This window comes from Magallana gigas, chromosome 5, assembly GCF_963853765.1.
Source record: "Magallana gigas chromosome 5, xbMagGiga1.1, whole genome shotgun sequence".
Taxonomy (NCBI): Eukaryota; Metazoa; Mollusca; class Bivalvia; order Ostreida; family Ostreidae; genus Magallana; species Magallana gigas.
The window spans coordinates 28,397,576-28,418,387 of NC_088857.1; the positions used below are offsets into that span (position 1 = coordinate 28,397,576).

Sequence of the window (20,812 nt, forward strand, 5' to 3'; positions counted from 1 at the left end):
GGTGATCAAAATTTTGGACTTTTGGCCCTTCAAAACCCTTAATTACGTAACATATGATAAAATCATTACATTACTTGGATACATTACTGTAAGATAAACATATTTGCTTCTATAACATTTTACAAAAAATTTCTCAGTAAAGGGCTACAGATAAAAGACTTTAAAGCCCTTTGGTCCCCTAATTTGAGGGGCCAGCCCCTTTTTCTTGATATCAAATGAAAGGCCCTGTAAATATTAACCTTTCTTACATTACATGTCTTAACAAAATATTTTTCAGAAAAGAGATAAACAAAGAAAACAAGAAAAAATACGACATTTTTTAAAACTAAATTTTCGGGTCCAGGCGAGCTTCGGCGCCTTTCAATCCAGTTCAAAATGAAAATAAAATTGCAAATCTACAATCTTTCGTCTACCATTCCATGAAAGTTTGAACTCAATATCTTTTATAGTTTAGGAGAAGTTAGAGTAACAAGCCACCCCCTTAAAAATCGCTAAAACGTCAATATCTCAAAAACGGAAGTGACGTCATCAATATAATTAAAAACCTATAAGGTTTCGATCACTATCTATCATATCTAAAAGTTTCATGAAAATCGGTCGAGCCGTTTCTGAGAAATCGCGTGCACAAAATTTGTAAGAAAAAAAAAATAATAATAATAATAGGGAAAAAGAAACCGAACGAAAACAATAAGGTCTTCCGTTGGAAACGGAAGACCTTAATAAGAAACAGTACGAAAACAATAAGGTCTTCCGTTGGAAACGGAAGACCTTAATAATAACTAGATACGACCTCGTTACGAGTAACGAGTAGGTCTTCCGTCCGATTTTTTTTTTTTTAGTTTAAATGATACCATGAAATATCGATACAATTTCAAAATTACCCCCCCCCCCAAATTTGAAGATAAAGAATAAAAACCCTAATTACGTCAAACATGGGCCTGACGATGACTTTTCTAAACCGATAATGTAGAGATCAACAACTTTGATTTTATAATGCATAACAAAATATTTATCGTTTTCAAGTTAATCGTAATGGACTTTACGAGTCTCTTTTTCTTGATTTTATTGGATAGACCTTTTGATTCTCTACTACTTTTGTTGTATATGTCTTAACAAAATATCAACTGATAAAAAGATACTGATCAAAACATATGAACATTTTGATTCGAAATATGTACCCCATTTTCGTGCCTAAGCGAGCTCCAAGGAATAGCATCACTGGCGCAAAACAACTAAATGGTGCACAACTTCAAACCATGCTCTACCTATCCTGAAAATTTCAAAGTCATATCTCTTGTAGTTTCTGAGATCAGCTCTGCACAAAATTGGTCGTAAAAAATTACAAAATCGACTGTAAATCCGGACCGGAAGTGACGACGACAAAAAATTCAAAAACATATAAAATTCAGATAATGTCCCATCATCTGTGAAAAAATTGTTGAGATCGGTTGAGTAGTTTTCGAGAAATCGCGTGCACAAAATTTAGAAAAAAAAAAATAACTAGATACGATCTCGTTACGAGTAACGAGTAGGTCTTCCTTGCGATTTCTGTTTTAAATCATACCATGAATATTCGCTGTAATTTCAGAATTACCCCCCCCCCCCCCCACACACACACATAGTTTCAGATAATGTATACAAATCCCTAATTACGTAATAAAATGGAGTTTCTTGCCCCCCCCCCCACCATCCCCCCAAATAAAGAGGCCAGCCCCTTTTTCTTGATTTCTTTGAAAAGGTCTTAAGAATATTAACAATTTTTGTTCTTACACCCATCTAGGGTTTGGAAATGAGTTTTACAAACTGATATTGCTGCGATCAACAACTTTGTTTTTATAATGCATTACAAAATCTTGATCATTTTTAACGTATGAGTAATAGAGTTTAGGAGTCTATTGGCCCCTAATTTTAGGGGCCAGCCCCTTTTTCTTGATTTTATACAAAAGGTCTCATGAATATTAACATTTTTGGTTCTTACATCCATCTAAAATTGATGTTTACTTTTGAGATACAAATGATTGAATATTTTAGGGGCCAGTACCCATATTTACTAAAGTTCGTAGACGTAGACGTAGACGTAGAAGTTACGAATGACGTAAGATTGAAGTTACGAATACGTAAAATGGTATTTACTAAGCTACTCTTAGACGTAGACGTAGGTTACGAATTCTTATGTGTACGATTTATTCGTACGCATGCGCAATAATTAGTTTCATTTCATAAGAAGTGCGCGATTTTTTTTGTTTATCGTCTGCCGGTTTAAAGCTAAAGAGAGATGGACGCGAAGAAGCCGAGGAAGGCAAATTTTAGCGATGCGGAGGTGGAGGTATTAGTGGACGCGGTGGGAACTAGCTACAAGATTTTGTATGGAAAGTTCTCACCGTGTCTGACTAACAACATGAAAACGATGGCATGGGAGTCGGTGACAGAGAAGTAAGTCTTTTATAAACGGAGATCATGAAGATAATCATGAATACTATAGATCAAAAATATCATTTTACTGTTTATGTAGTAATGTGTTAGCCCATCATTTATAGATTTTTCATCAATAAGACCATATTTGATTATTTATCATTGAGTTTTTTTATGGATTTGTGCATTGCGGATTTTTTAATTTAACAGTTATTGTAATCACAATTCAGAATACCAGCTGACAGTAAACACATATACAGTACACATTGTATTTCTGAATAATTATAATTATAGGTTTCATAAAAAGAAAATGACAGTGGTCACATATATATTACATTATAATTATGAAATCATGAAGATCATATGTTTAGATCAGCTGTAGATATTTCTAATTTGCAAGTTGACAGATACACCTATTGTAAGTGGCTAAAAATTGGTAAACTATTTACATGCATTTGTGTTGCAAATTGGGGAAAGTACCTATTCAGTTAGAAATGTTCCTCTTTACATGTATTGGTCAGAATAAAAGCAGGTAGAGATTGATATGGCTATCATTACTTTCTGATTATTGTTAATTTTCGAGTTTAGAAATTTGATACTTATTCCCATGATACTTTAACACCTTCTAATCTAAATACCTGTACAAGTACACTAAATGTAGCAATGCTATTGTTTGTGCTATTTTTATATGCACTTGTGCACATATGTAGAGTAAACGCCGTAAGTCTGCAGTGCACAAGAGGGGTTGTGGAGGTTAAAAAAAAGTGGCAAGACATGCAGTCTGCCGTCAAGAAGAAGGAAGCTCAACGGAGGAAAAACTTGACACAAACTGGAGGAGGGCCCTCACAGCTCCCCATGTTGAAGCCTTGGGAGGAGAAAGTTTGTTGAACATGCCATTATTCTATTTCAATCTTTACAGTGTTAAAAGGCATACCAAAGTTGAAACCTTCAAGAAGTATTTCATACTGTTGTATTCATATGTTAATTTGTTACATGGCATCCTTACAAGGACAGGTAGGTCCATAACAATGAAATGATAAGTTGAAGATATCCATGGTGTTAGTTACATACAAAGACAAGCTGTTATTGTGTACTGGTCCATTGATTTAGCATACAAAAGCCCAAATGGTATTGTGTTGGGGTATAACTGACAATATGATATAAATTAATATTTAGCTACATGCTAAGGTTTTGTCATTTAGTGAATGAATACTTGAAATTTGTAAATGTCTGAGAAGACAGATCATTGTGGGTAAGTTTGAACTAACCAGTATTGATGCTTCACTGACAATCACTGTGAACATGTGTTGTTCTGTGTTAGTCCTTGTCTGTCCTTTTATGTACCCTAAATGTATATAACTGTCTTAGGAGATAATGGGTTCAAATCCCATCACTACTGCATATGTTTTCAAGTAGTGTTTTAAGGTAGGTCTCCAAGTTCTAGTATCAACTAATATAACTGTTATGTTTGCATGCTGTTTTATTTCTCCCTTGTTTTGTCTCCAACATCAATCAAATTTATATATAAATAATATTGTATATAAAATTGTTATTAATTATGAATCATTTGCTATAGAAAATGAAGATCAAATAAAAATGATTTTTTTTCAAATGCTTCTGATAAGATGCTCTATTTTTAACTCCTTTTTCTTTATGGAATGAATTGTAAATTATCAGACCATAGTAAGGAAATATGTATTTTCAACTCCATGAAAATTTTTAGATATTGCAGTTGATTCCTCAGTCGGCCATATCTGGAATTGAGGATGGGGTGGACACCAGTCAAGTCCGGTCTTCCCTTCAGATGTCCCAAAAATCAAGTTGCCTGGAGATACCGCCATTTATTGTCACTGAGGGTAAGATTATAAGTTGCCATGATACTTCGCTATCATTGATCATGTTGGTTTATCGCTAAGAATGGTTACGGTAGTTATACCCCCACATAAGAAGTTTTAGGAAGGGGGGGGGGGGTCTTTTTGGAAGCACTCTGTCCATCTCTTTGTCTGTTTGTTCTACACGATCAGTCTTCTAAGATACGGAGTTGCATTATTATACCATAGGGGTAAGTGATTAATAATGAAGGAGAAAACGACTTATTACTTCTGTCAAGACTTAGATTATTCAAGGTTTTATCCACCAAAAAACTTTGCATAGCTATTTTCTTTAACTGCAAAGGTTGGGTTTATTGTCTTCTTTCTGCATTGCAAATGGAAAAAAATTATCATCAATGTAACCCAGAGGCCTCTGGTTAAAAGTATGACTGAATAAATAAATAAAGAACAACATTTGTTTTAGTTCCAGCTGAAGAACTTGAAAATGTAGATACTAATAGTGATGTGCCAGTTGTCTCTCAATCTGAAGGTTAGTATATATCCTATGTTTAGTATTCTTAAAACAATTCAACATTTTGAACTACTGGTATTAAATTGATATTGGTCCTTCTGCCCAAGAAAAGTGCAAAATTTATCAGAATGCTTATAATTGTTAGTTGAAGCAAAGATAATTATCAATCTGATTACAATCAGATCTGTGATCCGCTCCAACAAATTCGATGTCGCTACACAAAGATCTCTTGTGTAGCAACATCGAATTAGTTGGAGAGGATCACAGATCCGATTATAATCAGATTGATATAATTATACACACTGCAAATGTGATTATACCCCTTGCAAACAAAGATTGGGGGTATATAGGAATCTCCTTGTCCGTCTGTCTTTCCCTGTGTTCCCTGTCTGTGCAATCATGTCAATGATGGCAATATTGAAAATGTAATATCATCATTATGGTAATGATTCTGATGGATTTGCTATTCTCAAATGTTAATAAAAGTAATATACAGCAATGTGAAAAAATCATCAATGAACTTTTCTCAATGCTGTTTATTTCTTAGATAACTTGAATTATGATATTTTCTCGCATTATCACCGGTGTGAGATCGGTTTGTCCGGTGTGAGACAGCAGTGTGAGATTTTTCTGTCTTACACTGTGTATTACTACGCCGTTTTAAAACATAAACAAACGTTGTCTGCTGTAGGGAAATGCAAAATGGTGCATTGAGATTATCCATTAAGTAATTGTGTTGCTTAATTAATTACAATTTATCATATTTTTAATTAAAAAACTGTCGTATGCTCTCATTTTGACTTGCACTATTTGAAGCACGCGGAGGGATAAACTGAAAGTAATCTTTTGAACGTCATAACAGAAAGTTGTCAAACATCATTTTTTAAGGTAATGTAATGCGAGAAAAATAATCATTCATTATATACTCGTGTGGGATAGTGAAATTCCACCTCGGGGCCAAGATTCACGGTCTAGGACTCGGCAAAGCCTCGTCCTAGACCGTGAATCTTGTCCCCTCGGTGGAATTTCACTATCCCACACTTGTAATAATGAATGATTCTATTATTCTTAACGGGGTGTATCATTTGTAAGCTTGCAAGCTCAAGGTACCTCTTGCTAGTTTTCTTTAAAATTTCCTTTAACTTCACAGAAGAATCTTCTTTGTCAGAACCGTCCACTTCTAAAGGTATGAAAACAAGAAAAACACAAAACAGAAACACAATTCTATTTTGCCTTACATATGTGAAAAGTGAAAGCTTTTTCCTAATTAAAAATAAAGAATTTCTAGTTTATATTAAGATTTTAAAAAGATAATAAAAATGTTCTGGAATTACTCTATATCGAGATAAGATTTATTTTCCGTTTATAAGGAAAACGAAAAGCTCAAACATTTAATGAGTACAGCTACGGATCTCAGCGCCTCATTGAAATTGAGGAGGAGAAGCTTTCAATCAAAAAGCAGAGACTGGAAATTGAAAAAGAGAGGCTCGAGATTTTGAAGAACTTTTATGCTTTGTTTTCTTCTTCAAATGTTCAATCTGTTTGTAATCTTTTGTCTGAGTTTTAATTAGTAATTTCATTTATACTTGTGTGAAACTTTCACCCTCTGTGAGACCAATGTTTTTTATACCTCCGCTCCAAAGGAGAAGGGGTTATACTGTTTTACCCTTGTGTGTCTGTCTGTCTCATGACTGTCCTTTTGTTCATCTGTCTGTCAGTAACGGTAATTTCTGTCACAGTTTTTCAGCAACTATTCATGCTTGAAATTTTAACACACTATTTGTTTAGGCATGCCAGAAGTTAGGATTTATTTTGTACCAGTCAGCTTTCTGTTAACTTTGCTCATTTTGCATATTCACATCAGAGCTGGGTATTACTAGTGAACATTAGCTCACAGATATCTTTTTCTGCCTGTTCTGACCATTATTACAATTACAATTACTTGTATGGAAGCAGCATTTTTAATTTGCTGGTTGTATTTATTATAATTATCCACCATATGGACTAGAATATTTTTGTTTATATTTTAAAGAATGTGAAAACATTAAGTACATGAATGAATTGTCTTGGAAAATAGACTTGATCATTTTTAAATTTATCAAATAACAAATAAACACATGCTAAATTTCAAGGGACTCAATGTATTTCATAAATCTATTTTAAGAGTACCATCTGAAGACAACTTTAAAAATGATACATGCATATAAAATGTAAATTAAAAAGTACAGTAAGTCATACTCTGGTATTATCTTGATGTGTTGATCAGCATTAAAGTTTTGATTTACCCCAAAAAAAAAAAAAATTGAAAATGACACTGTGGATTAACAAAAAATGTTTCTTTGTATGTGTTCCAGTTAGATGGAGAATTCAAAAATGAAGTATTACAATTCTACAGTAAGATGGCAGCTTTAAATGATATCTCTCTTTAAAAATATCAAATAAAACAGATCTAAAACAATAACCAAATTGTTTACCATAATTGAGTTGACAATGTAGAACATGATTTTTTAGATAACAAATTGGAAAACATCAATCTTAGAACACATTTAACGTACTAACTTTTGTACAATTCAAAGATAATGGCCTGTAAGCAGAAAAAAAATTATCACTTATTTGAATAATTAAAATATCAATTTTCACTGAACAGGGTGTTGCACATTACTTATCAAAAATTACTAACTATTGGACAGGCAAATATATCAAATAAACAGACAATTCCACTAAAAAATTAAAACCTTCTAACAATGATGTTTCTGGTGTTAACTGCGTTTGCATTGACAATAGTTTCAGCATTGAAAGTGTCATTATCAGAGAAGATGGGTACTTGTCCCGCTGCTGGTGCTGGAATGCGGTCTTCGATGGCCCTGTTGTGGAGGCGGCAGCAACATTCGATGATCCTCACACATTTTGAAGGGGTGTAGGCCAAAGCTCCTCCTGTTTTGTGCAGACATCTGTAACAGAATATTGATGTTATGTTTAACATGGATATGAATTATGATCCGTCACCTAGTCATGCGTTTGTTGGAAAGTATAAATTTATGCATTGTCAAGTCCCAAACATTATTTTGTATTTTTTCAAAGAATTTTGCATGTTTTTGCACTTATTTGTATGACCCATTTGTAAATGGGTTAGTGATGTTTTAAAAATAATTTTATAAAAAAAATGAATTTGAAATGATTTTATGATTTGGGTGTTCTGTATCTAATTCTCCCTTTTCTGTATTGTAAGCTCATCCTCATCAGATGGGGGAGCGATGTTGTTGTCCCATTGGAAGTGCAGTCTCGGAAAAAAGTTCAATTAAAGAAATAAAGAGAAGATAAAAGAGAAGTGTTACCCAGGTAAGAAATTTTGCTTATATGCTTTATATTTGGAGTCTGTTCTGCAAGTCTAATATTTGAATGAAATCTATTTTTTTTATACTTGCCGAAATCTGGACTTAAGGACACCAAAAGCCCTCTCAACGCAGTTTCTTGTCTTGATGTGACTGGCATTGTACTTCTCCTGTTGTCCTGCTTGGGGCGTGAGGAAAGGAGTCATTAGCCATGGACGAAGGGGGTAGCCACTGTCCCCTAAAAGCCATCCTCCACCTGGCAGCTGGTCCATTATCTCGGGAATGCTCGAGTTTGCAAGTATGTATGCATCATGTGTTGCACCCCCATACTTGCAAACGATATTAGTAAATCTGAAATGAGATGTTGGTATATAAATACAGTCATAAGGAAACAATTAACAAAATGTTGATAGTTTTATAGACCCAACATAGTAATTTCACTTATTGTCCACTTAAAAATAGTATTTTTTATTTACCTCAAGTCAGCCGTCACGATTCCCTGCATGTTGATGGCATGAAACCCTTTCCTGCACACAAAGACATGCTCATCGTCACCAGACATTCCGATGATTGGAATCAGAGTTCCATCAATGGCACCAACTACATTGGGAAAGTTTGCCACCCTCAAAAAGTCCTCCTTTGTCCGAAGAATTTCCTCTTGCCCCATCGGAAAAATGATGTTGTCAAGGCTGGCATTCAGGGCATCAACGACTCCCATAAACATTCTGCTGAACGAGGGTTGAGAAATACCATGTATGTCAGCAGCCTCAGACTGAAAGTCTCCTTTGGACAGAACTCGAAGAGTAGCCAACACCTGTAAAAATTAATTCTCATGTGTTAATGTTATTGCTTATTCAAATTTAAATTAAAGTTTCAATGAATATAGATACATGTTTGTGAATTTTCTTTGGTACAGAATGTCTACAATAGAATAGTTGTTTGGACAATTAATGATTACCATGGGATAAGATTGGGTTATGGGGGGGGGGGGGGGGGGGGAAGGGGGGTGGACAATTTTTTTCATAGGAATACAGAGAAATATCTTTAAATCTTTTTCTTAAAAAAGATTTGCCTAGAAAAGCTGTAAATTTTGTGAAAGAATATTAGATAGTGTAGATTCAAATTTGTTCAAATCACAATCTTTAGGAGTAGTGTGGGGCCACAAAGGGGATTCAGTTGTACAAAGGAAAACAAATTAATTATTCACAAAAACTGAAATGTTATTATTTATGATTTTACTTATTTATATAGCATTTTTATATATTTTAAAATTGTTTAAACTATGGCCCCTGGATGATTATTGGGTTCAGAATTTGATGTACATGTATGCTGAATGTGACACGACTATAAAATCGTGTTAGAAAAGGGACTTGATTATACTGGTAAATATAAGAATATCCAGGGGGAAACACATTTTTTTGTATAAAATCTACATGTATTTTACCACATTGTCCAGATATTTTGTATTGTGACTCAATGAAGCCGATTTTATCCTGCCTAGTGTTGCTCAGGTGAGCGATGTGGCCAATGGGCCTCTTGTACTGTAAATTTCTATACCCCGTGTAATTTTAATGAGGACACATAGGAATAATTATCAAAAGTCCTGAATTTTGGATTGTGGGCCAAATAACAAACATCTTATTATAAATTAATTTTCTGTGTGTTTATAAATGAAAGAATTATACGTGTAGGTGGAATTTCATTGTCATTTGTATGCAGTCACATATGCTCAGGTTGGACTGAATATACCTGTTATATGTAATTAAACAACATTGTCCACATGAAGTATTCAAGACTTCATGCATATCGCTAAAAGTTAGGAAGTAAAACTGTGAACTGTTAATAAGTTCACGTATGTGGAACTACTGTGTACCCCTTTATACTGAACCTTGTCGTCTATAATAATGCATTACAACATGTTACAGATAATAACAATGAAATTTCATATATTCATCCAATATCCTTTATCTGCAAAGATATTCTCGTTGAAAAATTAATGTGAAATATCTCAAATAATATTTTTAAAATAGTTCATAACCCCTAACACAGTTTCATCCGTAAACAAGAATATCCCTCCGTTTGAGGGTCTGTGCATACTGTTGTGAAAAAATTGATGCCCAAAAAGGGGGGGGGGGTCATAATGGGTATTCATAAAAGACACTGATCATTGTTTATCAGTAAAAGTATGTGTAACATCAAGATTGTGTTTTATCACATAAATGTCATTCTGATAATTATATATATCGGATTTTTGGTAAAAGGGGGGGGGGGGGGTGAAATGCTTGGGATTCCTGGTAAATTGTTGGATGAAGTAGGGTCATGATTGATAATTGTACAAGACACTAATCATTGTTTGTCAGTAATTAATCAGCCAGACAGCATGTTTAACATTGTGTTTTATCATATCAATATCATGGTGATGAATGTATATATTCGGATTTTTTTTTGGGGGGGGGGGGGGGGGTGAAATGCTTGGGTGAAAATTATACTGCAACTAGAAATACATCGGGTTCAATATCAGCGAAATTACTTACCATAGATGAAACAGGCAAAGGATGAGACCTGTTAGTAGGTCGTGAAAGTCTTCTGTCCACCTGCTGAATGAAATCAACAATGGTCCGCCTCGGGAATCGATAACGGCAAATCAGTTCTCGGTCGCTGAAGACATCTAAGGGGTTAGTCCGGTCCCGGAAAACTCTCTGACGTCTTAGACTTCTCTCTCTCGCAAGTGTAAACAAAATCGCCGCCATGTTTGATAAGATACGAGTACCTATGGAGCAGACGTAGAATTACGTCCGATTATGACGTAATTTTACGTCAACGTCATTTTGTGAATACCGTTTTAGACGTAAACGTACGTTACGTCTAAGTTTACGTCTACGTTTACGTCTACGAACTTTAGTAAATATGGGTACAGCCCTCTAGATCCTTAATGGGGACAGAAATTCGTATTTTGATAAGTAGAATCAATTTAAATCATTTAATCAAACATTTTCTCTTCTTTGATGTCTAACAAATTATGTATACTTCTCTAGTTATTTTTCGTCAAAGTTTTAGTACTTTGGCCCCTAAAAATCCCTAATTACGTAATAAATGGGCGTGGCAATAATTTCTTCGAATAGATATTGGTACGATCAACAACTTTGCTTCTATAATGCATTACAAAATCTTTATCGTTTTTAAGTTATTTGTAATAGAGTTAACGAGTGCCTTGGCCCCTAAAAAAAGGGGCCAGCCCCTTTTTCTTGATTTCTTTGAAAAGGTCTTAAGAATACAAACATTTTTTGTTCTTACACCTATGTAAAATTGTTGATCATTTTTGAGATACAAATGATTGAATATTTTAGGGGCCAGCCCTCTAAATCCTTAATGGGGACATAAATTCGTGTTTTGATCAGTGGAATTAATTTAAATCATTTATTCAAACATTTTCTCTTCTACAATGTCTAACAAAATATGTATACTTCTCTAGTTATTTTTCGTCAAAGTTTAAGTACTTTGGCCCCTAAAAATCCCTAATTACGTAATGAATGGGCGTGGAAATAATTTTTTCTTATAGATATTGGTACGATCAACAACTTTGCTTCTATAATGCATTACAAAATCTTTATCGTTTTTAAGTTATATGTAATAGAGTTTACGAGTGCCTTGGCCCCTAAAAAAAGGGGCCAGCCCCTTTTTCTTGATTTCGTTGGAAAGAACTTATGATTATCTACCACTTTTGTTATATATATTTTAACAAAATATCAACTGATAAAAAGATACAGATCAAAACGTTTGAAATTTTTGAATGAAAATTCGTACTCAATTTTCGTGCCCAGGCGAGCTCCAAGAAATGGCGCCACTGGCGTAAAACAATATAATAGTGCACAACTTCAGACTATAGACTACCTATCCTGAAAATTCCATAGTCATATCTCTGATAGTTTCTGAGATCAGCTCTGCACAAAATAGGTCGTAAAAAACTACAAAATGGTCGATAAATCGGTACCGGAAGCGACGACAACAAAAATTTCAAAAACATATAAAATTCAGATGATGACTCATCATCTGTGAAAAAATGTTGAAAATCGGTCGAATAGTTTTCGAGAAATCGCGTGCACAAAATTTGGAAGAAAAAAAAATAATAATAACTACATGTAGATACGATCTCGTTACGAGTAACGAGTAGGTCTTCCGTTCAATTTTTAAACGATACGATTTAAATATCAATGAAAATTTAGAATTCCCCTCTCAACCACTCCCTCTCAGATAATGCATACCATTGTCAATATCCCTTGAAATGCTTAACAAAGAGTTTTGCTTTTTCACATACAGCACATTTAAGGTTTAAGATTTTAGCCCCCTAAAATCTCTAATTACGTCATCAATTGGTTTGGAAATGAGTTTCACAAACTGATATTGTTACGACCAACAACTTTGTTTCTATAATGCATTTCAAAATCTTGATCGTTTTTAAGATATGTGTAATAGACTTAACGAGTGTCTTGGCCCCTAATTTAAGGGGCCAGCCCTTTTTTCTTGAATTCATTTAAAAGGTCCCACGACTACTAACATTTTTTGTTCTTACACTTATCTAGAATTGTTGTTCGTTTTTTAGATACAAATGATTGAATATTTTAGGGGCCATCCCTCTAGATCCTTAATGGGGACAAACATTGGTGTTTTGATTAATGGAATCGATTAAATTCATCAATGCAAACATTTCCTCTTCTACGATGCTTAACAAAATATGTCTCCTTTTCTAGATATATTGCGTCAAAGTTTAAGTACTTTGGCCCCTAAAAATCCCTTTTTACGTAATAAATGGGCGTGGCAATGATTTTTCCTGATATATATTGTTACGATCAACAACTTTGCTTCTATAATGCATTAATAAATCTTTATCATTTTTAAGTTATTTGTAATAGAGTTTACGAGTCTCCTGGCCCCTAATTTAAGGGGCCAGCCCCTTTTTCTGGAATTTGTTGGAAAGAACTTTTGATTATCTTCTACTTTTGTTATATATGTCTTATCAAAATATTAACTGATAAAAAGATACAGATAAAAATGTATGAAAATTTTGATGCAAAATTCGTACTTAATTTTCGAGCCTAGGCGAGCTCAAAGAAATGGCGCCACTGGCGTAAAAAAACTGCTTTGTGCACAACTTCAAACTATGATCTACCTATCCTGAAAAGTTCATAATTATATCTCTAATAGTCCCTGAGTTTATGTCTGCACAAAATGGGTCGAAAAAAATTACAAAATCGACCGTAAATCGGAACCGGAAGTGACGATTTCAAAATTTCAAAAAACTTCTAGAATTATGACCACTGGCAATCATCTGTGAAAAAATGGTCGAAATCGGTCGAATAGTTTTCGAGATATCGCGTGCACAAAATTTGTGGAAAATAATAATAATAATAACTAGATACGATCTCGTTACGAGTAACGAGTAGGTCTTCCGTTCAATTTTTAAACGATACGATTAAGATATCAATGAAATTTCAGAATTCCACCTAAAACATTCCCTTTCAGATAATGAAAACGATTGTCAATATCCTTCATAATGCGTAACAAAGTGTTTTGCTTTTTCACATTTTGCATATTAAAGATTTAAGAGTTTAGTCCCCTAAAATCCCAAATTACGTCATCAATGGGTCTGGCAATAAGTTTTACAAACTGATATTGTTATGATCAAAAACTTTGTTTCTGTAATGCATAACAAAATCTTGATTGTTTTTAAGGTATGTGAAAAAGACTTTACGAGTGGCTTAGCCCCTAATGTAAGGGGCCAGCCCCTTTTTCCTGAGTTCATTCAAAAGGTCTCACAAATACTAACAATATTTGTTCTTACAAGTATCTAAAATTGTTGATCATTTTTTTTTTGATACAGATGATTGAATATTTTAGGGGCCAGTCCTCTAGATCCTTAATGGGGACAGACATTGGTATTTTGATTGATGGAATCAATGAGATTCATCAATGCAAGCATTTTCCCTTCCACTATGCTTAACAAAATATGTCTCCTTCTCTAGATATATTGCATCAACGGTTAAGTACTTTGGCCCCTAAAAATCCCTAATTACGTAATAAATGGGCGTAGCAATGATTTTTCCTGATAAATATTGTTACGATCAACAACTTTGTTTCTATGATGCATTACAAAATCTTTATCATTTTTAAGTTATTTGTAATAGAGTTTACGCGTGTCTTTGCCCCTTATTTAAGGGGCCAGCCCCTTTTTCTTAAATTCAATCGAAAGGTCCCACAAATTCTATCATTTTTTGTTCTGACATCTATTTGAAATTGTTGTTCATTTTTGAGATACAAATGTTTGAATATTTAAGGGGCCAGCCCTCTAGATCCTTAATGGGGACAGACTTTGGTATTTTGATTGATGGAATCGATGAGAATCATCAATGCAAGCATTTTCTCTTTTACTATGCTTAACAAAATATGTCTCCTTCTCTAGATATATTGCGTCAAAGTTTAAGTACTTTGGCCCCTAAAAATCCCTAATTACATAATAAATGGGCGTGTCATGATTTTTCCTGATAGATATTGTTACGACCAACAACTTTGTTTCTATAATGCAATACAAAATCTTTATCGTTTTTCAGATATCTGTAATAGAGTTTACGAGTGTCTTTGCCCCTTATTTAAGGGGCCAGCCCCTTTTTCTTAAATTCAATCGAAAGGTCTCACAAATTCTAACATTTTTTGTGCTGACATCTATTTAAAATTGTTGTTTATTTTTGAGATACAAATGTTTGAATATTTAAGGGGCCAGCCCTCTAGATCCTTAATGGGGACGGAAATTCGTGTTTTGATAAGTGGAATCGATTTAAATCATAAATTTAAACATTTTATCTTCTATGATGTCTAACAAACTATTTCTACTTCTCTAGTTATATTGCGTCAAAGTTTAAGTACTCTGGCCCCTAAAAATCCCTTATTACGTAATAAATGGGCGTGGCAAAGATTTTTTCTAATATATATTGGTACGATCAACAACTTTGCTTCTATAATGCATTACAAAATCTTTATCGTTATAAAGTTATTTGTAATAGAGTTTAAGAGTGCCTTGGCCCCTAAATAAAGGGGCCCGCCCCTTTTTCTTGATTTTGTTGGAAAGAACTAATTATTCTCTATCACCTTTGTTATATATGTCTAAACAAAATATCAACTGATAAAAAGATATAAATCAAAACGTGTGAAAATTTTGAATGAAAATCCGTACCCAATTTTCGTGCCAAGGCGAGCTCCAAAAAATGGCGCAACAGGCACTAAACAACTACATGCTGCACAACTTCAAACTATCGTCTACCTATCCTGAAAATTTCATATTCATATCTCTTATGGTTTCCGAGTTTATAGCTGCACAAAATGGGTCGTCAAAAATTACAAAATGGCCGACAATTCGGTACCGGAAGTGACTACGAAAAAATTAAGAAAAATGTATTAAGTTTAAATCACGCCCTAACATCTGTGAAAAAATGGTTGAGATCGGTCGAATAGATTCCGAGAAATCGCGTGCACAAAATTTGGAAAAAAATAATAATAATAATAAATAATAATAATAATAAGAAACAGTACGAAAACAATAAGGTCTTCCGTTGGAAACGGAAGACCTTAATAATAATAAGAAACAGTACGAAAACAATAAGGTCTTCCGTTGGAAACGGAAGACCTTAACTAGACACGATCTCGTTGCGAGCAACGAGGAGGTCTTCCGTCCGATTTTTAGAATATGGAATAACCTTACTCTTGACCTTCATCAACGAAACGTATCCGGAAAAGGAGGCGGGATCTATGAGTTATGGGTGAAAGACTATTTATCCCTTTGGTGTCCCTTATTTGAGGGATCAGCTCCTTTTCATTCATTTTAGTCAAAAGGTATTTTTGTGTACCACTAATAAGTATTTAGAAATTGGTTACCGTTTTTGAGATATCTGGGAAAAATCGTTTTGATATCCGGTCCTAAAACTCCTGTTAGGGTCCAGATAAAAACAATATATGGTTGTACATTGTTAAGCTCAATATTTTGAGCATCTTTTGTTAAATATTGCTTTCCAAAGTTTTCCTCCATTTTGAGATATTGAGCATCAAAGCTTTAGACTTCTGGCCCCTTAAAATCCCTAATTACGTAACATAAGAGTATATGATTGCCATGTACATGTACATAACATTAGAATGAACATAATTGCTTCTATAACGTATCAAAAAATATTTAACAGTAAAAAGTTATCATTAAAAGACTTTAGAGCCCCCTCAGCCCCTTATTAGAAGGGCCAGCCCCTTTTTCATGATTTCAAATGAAAGCTCTTGTCAATTCAAACACTTTTTGTTCAACAAGTAATTACAAATGTTGTACGTTCTCGAGATATCTTGAGAGGGTCGTTTTAGGGGCCGACGATGTAACTCCTTTTAGGGACCGCATAACAAGGAAATTATAGTTCATTATTGTTAAGCTCAATATTTTGAGCATCTTTTGTTCAATATTGCTTATCCAAATGTTTCTTCATTTTGAAATATATAGAGCATCAAAGTTTTGGACTTCTGGCCCCTTAAAATCCCTAATTACGTAACATAGAAGTAAATGATTGCCATGATTAGGTTAATGACCAAAGAATAAACATAATTGCTTCTATAACGCATCACAAAATATTTCACGGTAAAAAGTTATCATTAAAAGACTTTAGAGCCCCTTCAGCCCCTAATTTGAAGGGTCAGCCCCTTTTTCATGATTTCAAATGAAAGATCTTGTCAATTCAAACACATTTTGTTCAAAAAGTGTTTACAAATTTTGTTCCGTTCTCGAGATATCTGGAGAGGGTCGTTTTAGGGGCCGACCCTGTAACTCCTTTTAGGGACCGCATAACAAGGAAATTATGGTTTCAGATTGTTAAGCTCAATATTTTGAGCATCTTTTGTTCAATATTGCTTATCCAAATGTTTCTTCATTTTGAGATATTGAGCATCAAAGTTTTGGACTTCTGGTCCCTTAAAATCCCTAATTACGTAACATAGGAGTAAATGATTGCCATGATTAGGTTAATGACCTAAGAATAAACATAATTGCTTCTACAACGTATCACAAAATATTTCACGGTAAAAAGTTATCATTAAAAGATTTTGGAGCCCCCTCAGCCCCTAATTTGAAGGGTCAACCCCTTTTTCTTGATCTCAAATGAAAGCTCTTGATTTAATTAAGTTTTTTTGTTCTACATGTTTTAACAAAATGCTTTCGAGAAAAGAGATATTCAAAGAAAACCAAGAAAAATCACGACGCCTTTTTAATCTTAATTTTCAAGCTCGGGCGAGCTTCGGCGCTCTTTGAGATAAAGATGATTAATTGCCATTAGACACTATTTCAATCTTTCGTCTATCAGCCCTGAAAAGTTCAACATCATATCTTAAATGATAAAAGAGGAGTTCTCCGCACAAAATACCCCTATAAAAACAGTTAAATCCACGATATCTCAAAACAGGAAGTGACGTCATCAACAAAAAAAATTTCCAACAAGGTTCAGATCATTACCTATCAGAACTGAAAATTTGACGTAAATCAGTTCAGCCGTTTCCGAGATATCGCGTGCACAAAATCGGTAAGAAAAAAAAAAATAATAATAACTAGACACGATCTCGTTGCGAGCAACGAGGAGGTCTTCCGTCCGATTTTTAGAATATGGAATGACCTTACTCTTGACCTTTATCAGCGAAACGTATCCGGAAAAGGAGGCGGGATCTATGAGTAATGGGTGAAAGACTATCTATCCCTTTGGTGTCCCTTATTTGAGGGATCAGCTCCTATTCATTCATTTTAATCAAAAGGTATTTTTGTGTACCACTAATAAGTATTTAGAAATTGGTTACCGTTTTTGAGATATCTGGGAAAAATCGTTTTGATATCCGGTCCTTATACTCCTTTTAGGGTCCAGATAAAAACAATATATGGTTGTACATTGTTAAGCTCAATATTTTTAGCATCTTTTGTTAAATATTGCTTTCCAAAGTTTTCCTCCATTTTGAGATATTGAGCATCAAAGCCTTAGACTTCTGGCCCCTTAAAATCCCTAATTACGTAACATAAGAGTAAATGATTGCCATGTACAGGTACATTACATTAGAATGAACATAATCGCTTCTATAACGTATCACAAAATATTTAACAGTAAAACGTTATCATTAAAAGACTTTAGAGCCCCCTCAGCCCCTTATTAGAAGGGCCAGCACCTTTTTATGATTTCAAATGAAAGCTCTTGTCAATTCAAACACTTTTTGTTCAACAAGTAATTACAAATTTTGTACGTTCTTGAGATTTTTTGAGAGGGTCGTGTTAGGGGCCAACCCTGTAACTCCTTTTAGGGACCGCATAACAAAGAAATTATAGTTGATTATTGTTAAGCTCAATATTTTAAGCATCTTTTGTTAAATATTGCTTATCCAAATGTTTCTTCATTTTGAGATATTAAGCATTAAAGTTTTGGACTTCTGGCCCCTTTAAATCCCTCATTACGTAACATAGGAGTAAATGATTGCCATGTATAGGTAAATAACTTTAGAATGAACATAATTGCTTCTATAACGCATCAAAAAATATTTCACGGTAAAAGGTTATCATTAAAAGACTTTAGAGCCCCCTCAGCCCCTAATTTGAAGGGCCAGCCCCTTTTTTATGATTTCAAATGAAAGCTCTTGTCAATTCAAATACATTTTGTTCAAAAAGTGTTTACAATTTTGTACCGTTCTCGAGATATCTGGAGAGGGTCGTTTTAGGGGCCGACCCTGTAACTCCTTTTAGGGACCGCATAACAAGGAAATTATGGTTTCAGATTGTTAAGCTCAATGTTTTGAGCATCTTTTGTTCAATATTGCTTATACAAATGTTTCTTCATTTTGAGATATTGAGCATCAAAGTTTTGGACTTCTGGCCCCTTAAAATCCCTAATTACGTAACATAGGAGTAAATGATTGCCATGTATAGGTAAATAACTTTAGAATGAACATAATTGCTTCTATAACGCATCACAAAATATTTCACGGTAAAAGGTTATCATTAAAAGACTTTAGAGCCCCCTCAGCCCCTAATTTTAAGGGCCAGCCCCTTTTTTATGATTTCAAATGAAAGCTCTTGCCAATTGAAACACATTTTGTTCAAAAAGTGTTTACAAATTTTGTACCGTTCTCGAGATATCTGGAGAGGGTCGTTTTAGGGGCCGACCCTGTAACTCCTTTTACAGTGCTGCTATCCTGAAAGTTGACAAGGATAGGATAGGATAGGATGCAGGATGCACGATACATGATAGAAATATAAAAGTTAAGTTCTATCCTATCCTATCCTATCCTGCATCCTGTAGCCAATCAGATTCGAGTATAAATTTCAGAGTTATTTTGCGAAACGAAAATTGGCGTAACAATGTATTTTCAATGTCAATTTAATAAGTTTTACAAGTTAAACAATTTAAGAATAATTATTATATCAAGAACGCGGTGCATAACATTGAAACGCGCTAAAATGTCGGCGCTACATCTTTGTCAATTCGTACGCAAGTACAGAGTTACTGCGAGAATTCGATGCAACATTTGACAACGTCAGAAATAGATTTCTGTATTTACTTCATTTAAAGTCGGCAAGGTAATAAAAGCTTGAATTTATAAACGACTAATTCGGCATTTTAAAAGATAAACATGTATACAAGAAACAGACATTGCTTCACGTTTCATATAATTTCTTCGATGCCCAATAACAGGGACGCATATTTCTGTCCGATATTAACCTGAAGATATCGAATTAATAAATGTTAGTTAGCTATAAATGCTTAAGAATTCATACCTTAATAATAATTCAAAGTGATATAACTATAAACGATATAAACTTCCTAAAGGAATTATTCATTTCAAGATCGTGTTTATATTTATCGCCGAACGGATCGCTCGAATAATGATAATTACGCTCAGTTATGTGTGATAAGAAAATAATTTGATAAAAATATGTGACTAAACAGTTCCTCAATAAGTGCATCGAAGTTATTTATCTGTTTTCTTATGCAGAAATATAATAAAATCAAAAATCGAATCGCTTACCTGTTTGTTTACGTTATTGTGTCCAACCCGAGTACGATTTAATTTTACCGTAGCACAGGTAAGTAGGTTATACCGCTCGAAGAATATTCGGTTTTAAGATTTAATTATTCATTTTGAGTACTACATTAATTGATAAAATAATTTTATTCTTAAATTTCGTTTCATTTAACTTGCATTCCTATATTTTGAAGGTATGGGATAGGATAGGATAGGATAGAGCTTATTTGCAGGATAGGATGCAGGATACAGGATATAGGATAGGATAGGATAGTTTTGTCAACTTTCACGATAGCAGCACTGTAGGGACAGCATAACAAGGAAATTATGGTTTCAGATTGTTAAGCTCAATATTTTGAGCATCTTTTGTTCAATATTGCTTATACAAATGTTTCTTCATTTTGAGATATTGAGCATCAAAGTTTTGGACTTCTGGCCCCTTAAAATCCCTAATTACGTAACATAGGAGTAAATGATTGCCATGTATAGGTAAATAACCTAAGAATAAACATAATTGCTTCTATAACGCATCACAAAATATTTCACGGTAAAAAGTTATCATTTAAAGACTTTAGAGCCCCCTCAGCCCCTAATTTGAAGGGCCAGCCCCTTTTTCATGATCTCAAATGAAAGCTCTTGATTTAATTAAGTGTTTT

The 20,812-nt window shown here is 34.0% G+C and overlaps 2 protein-coding genes across 2 annotated transcripts; one reads left to right on the top strand and one right to left on the bottom strand.

The window, feature by feature from the left end:
* The first annotated feature begins 2,044 nt into the window (after positions 1-2,044).
* On the top strand, positions 2,045-7,063 carry LOC117685567 (nuclear apoptosis-inducing factor 1-like). The gene is made up of 6 exons (XM_066084018.1): positions 2,045-2,433; positions 3,123-3,291; positions 4,136-4,268; positions 4,708-4,773; positions 5,906-5,941; positions 6,126-7,063. The coding sequence occupies exons 1-6, from the start codon at positions 2,276-2,278 to the stop codon at positions 6,320-6,322; spliced, it is 759 nt and encodes a 252-aa protein (XP_065940090.1). The 5' UTR covers positions 2,045-2,275; the 3' UTR covers positions 6,323-7,063.
* Positions 7,064-7,344: 281 nt separating this feature from the next.
* On the bottom strand, positions 7,345-10,998 carry LOC117689926 (putative nuclease HARBI1). The gene is made up of 4 exons (XM_066084017.1): positions 10,622-10,998; positions 8,564-8,901; positions 8,181-8,438; positions 7,345-7,706 (listed from the first exon to the last, which is right to left on the bottom strand). Exons 1-4 carry the CDS (start codon positions 10,835-10,837, stop codon positions 7,484-7,486), a joined length of 1,035 nt encoding a protein of 344 aa, XP_065940089.1. The 5' UTR covers positions 10,838-10,998; the 3' UTR covers positions 7,345-7,483.
* Between the last annotated feature and the right edge of the window lie 9,814 nt (positions 10,999-20,812).

Coding starts and splice junctions, on each gene's coding strand:
- LOC117685567 (XM_066084018.1), top strand. CDS start 2,276: ATGGACGCGAAGAAGCCGAGGAAGGCAAATTTTAGCGATGCGGAGGTG. Junction 2,434..3,122: donor TGGGAGTCGGTGACAGAGAA/GTAAGTCTTTTA, acceptor GCACATATGTAG/AGTAAACGCCGTAAGTCTGC. Junction 4,774..5,905: donor AGTTGTCTCTCAATCTGAAG/GTTAGTATATAT, acceptor TTAACTTCACAG/AAGAATCTTCTTTGTCAGAA.
- LOC117689926 (XM_066084017.1), bottom strand. CDS start 10,837: ATGGCGGCGATTTTGTTTACACTTGCGAGAGAGAGAAGTCTAAGACGT. Junction 8,902..10,621: donor CTTTGCCTGTTTCATCTATG/GTAAGTAATTTC, acceptor TAATTTTTACAG/GTGTTGGCTACTCTTCGAGT. Junction 8,439..8,563: donor ATCGTGACGGCTGACTTGAG/GTAAATAAAAAA, acceptor ATCTCATTTCAG/ATTTACTAATATCGTTTGCA.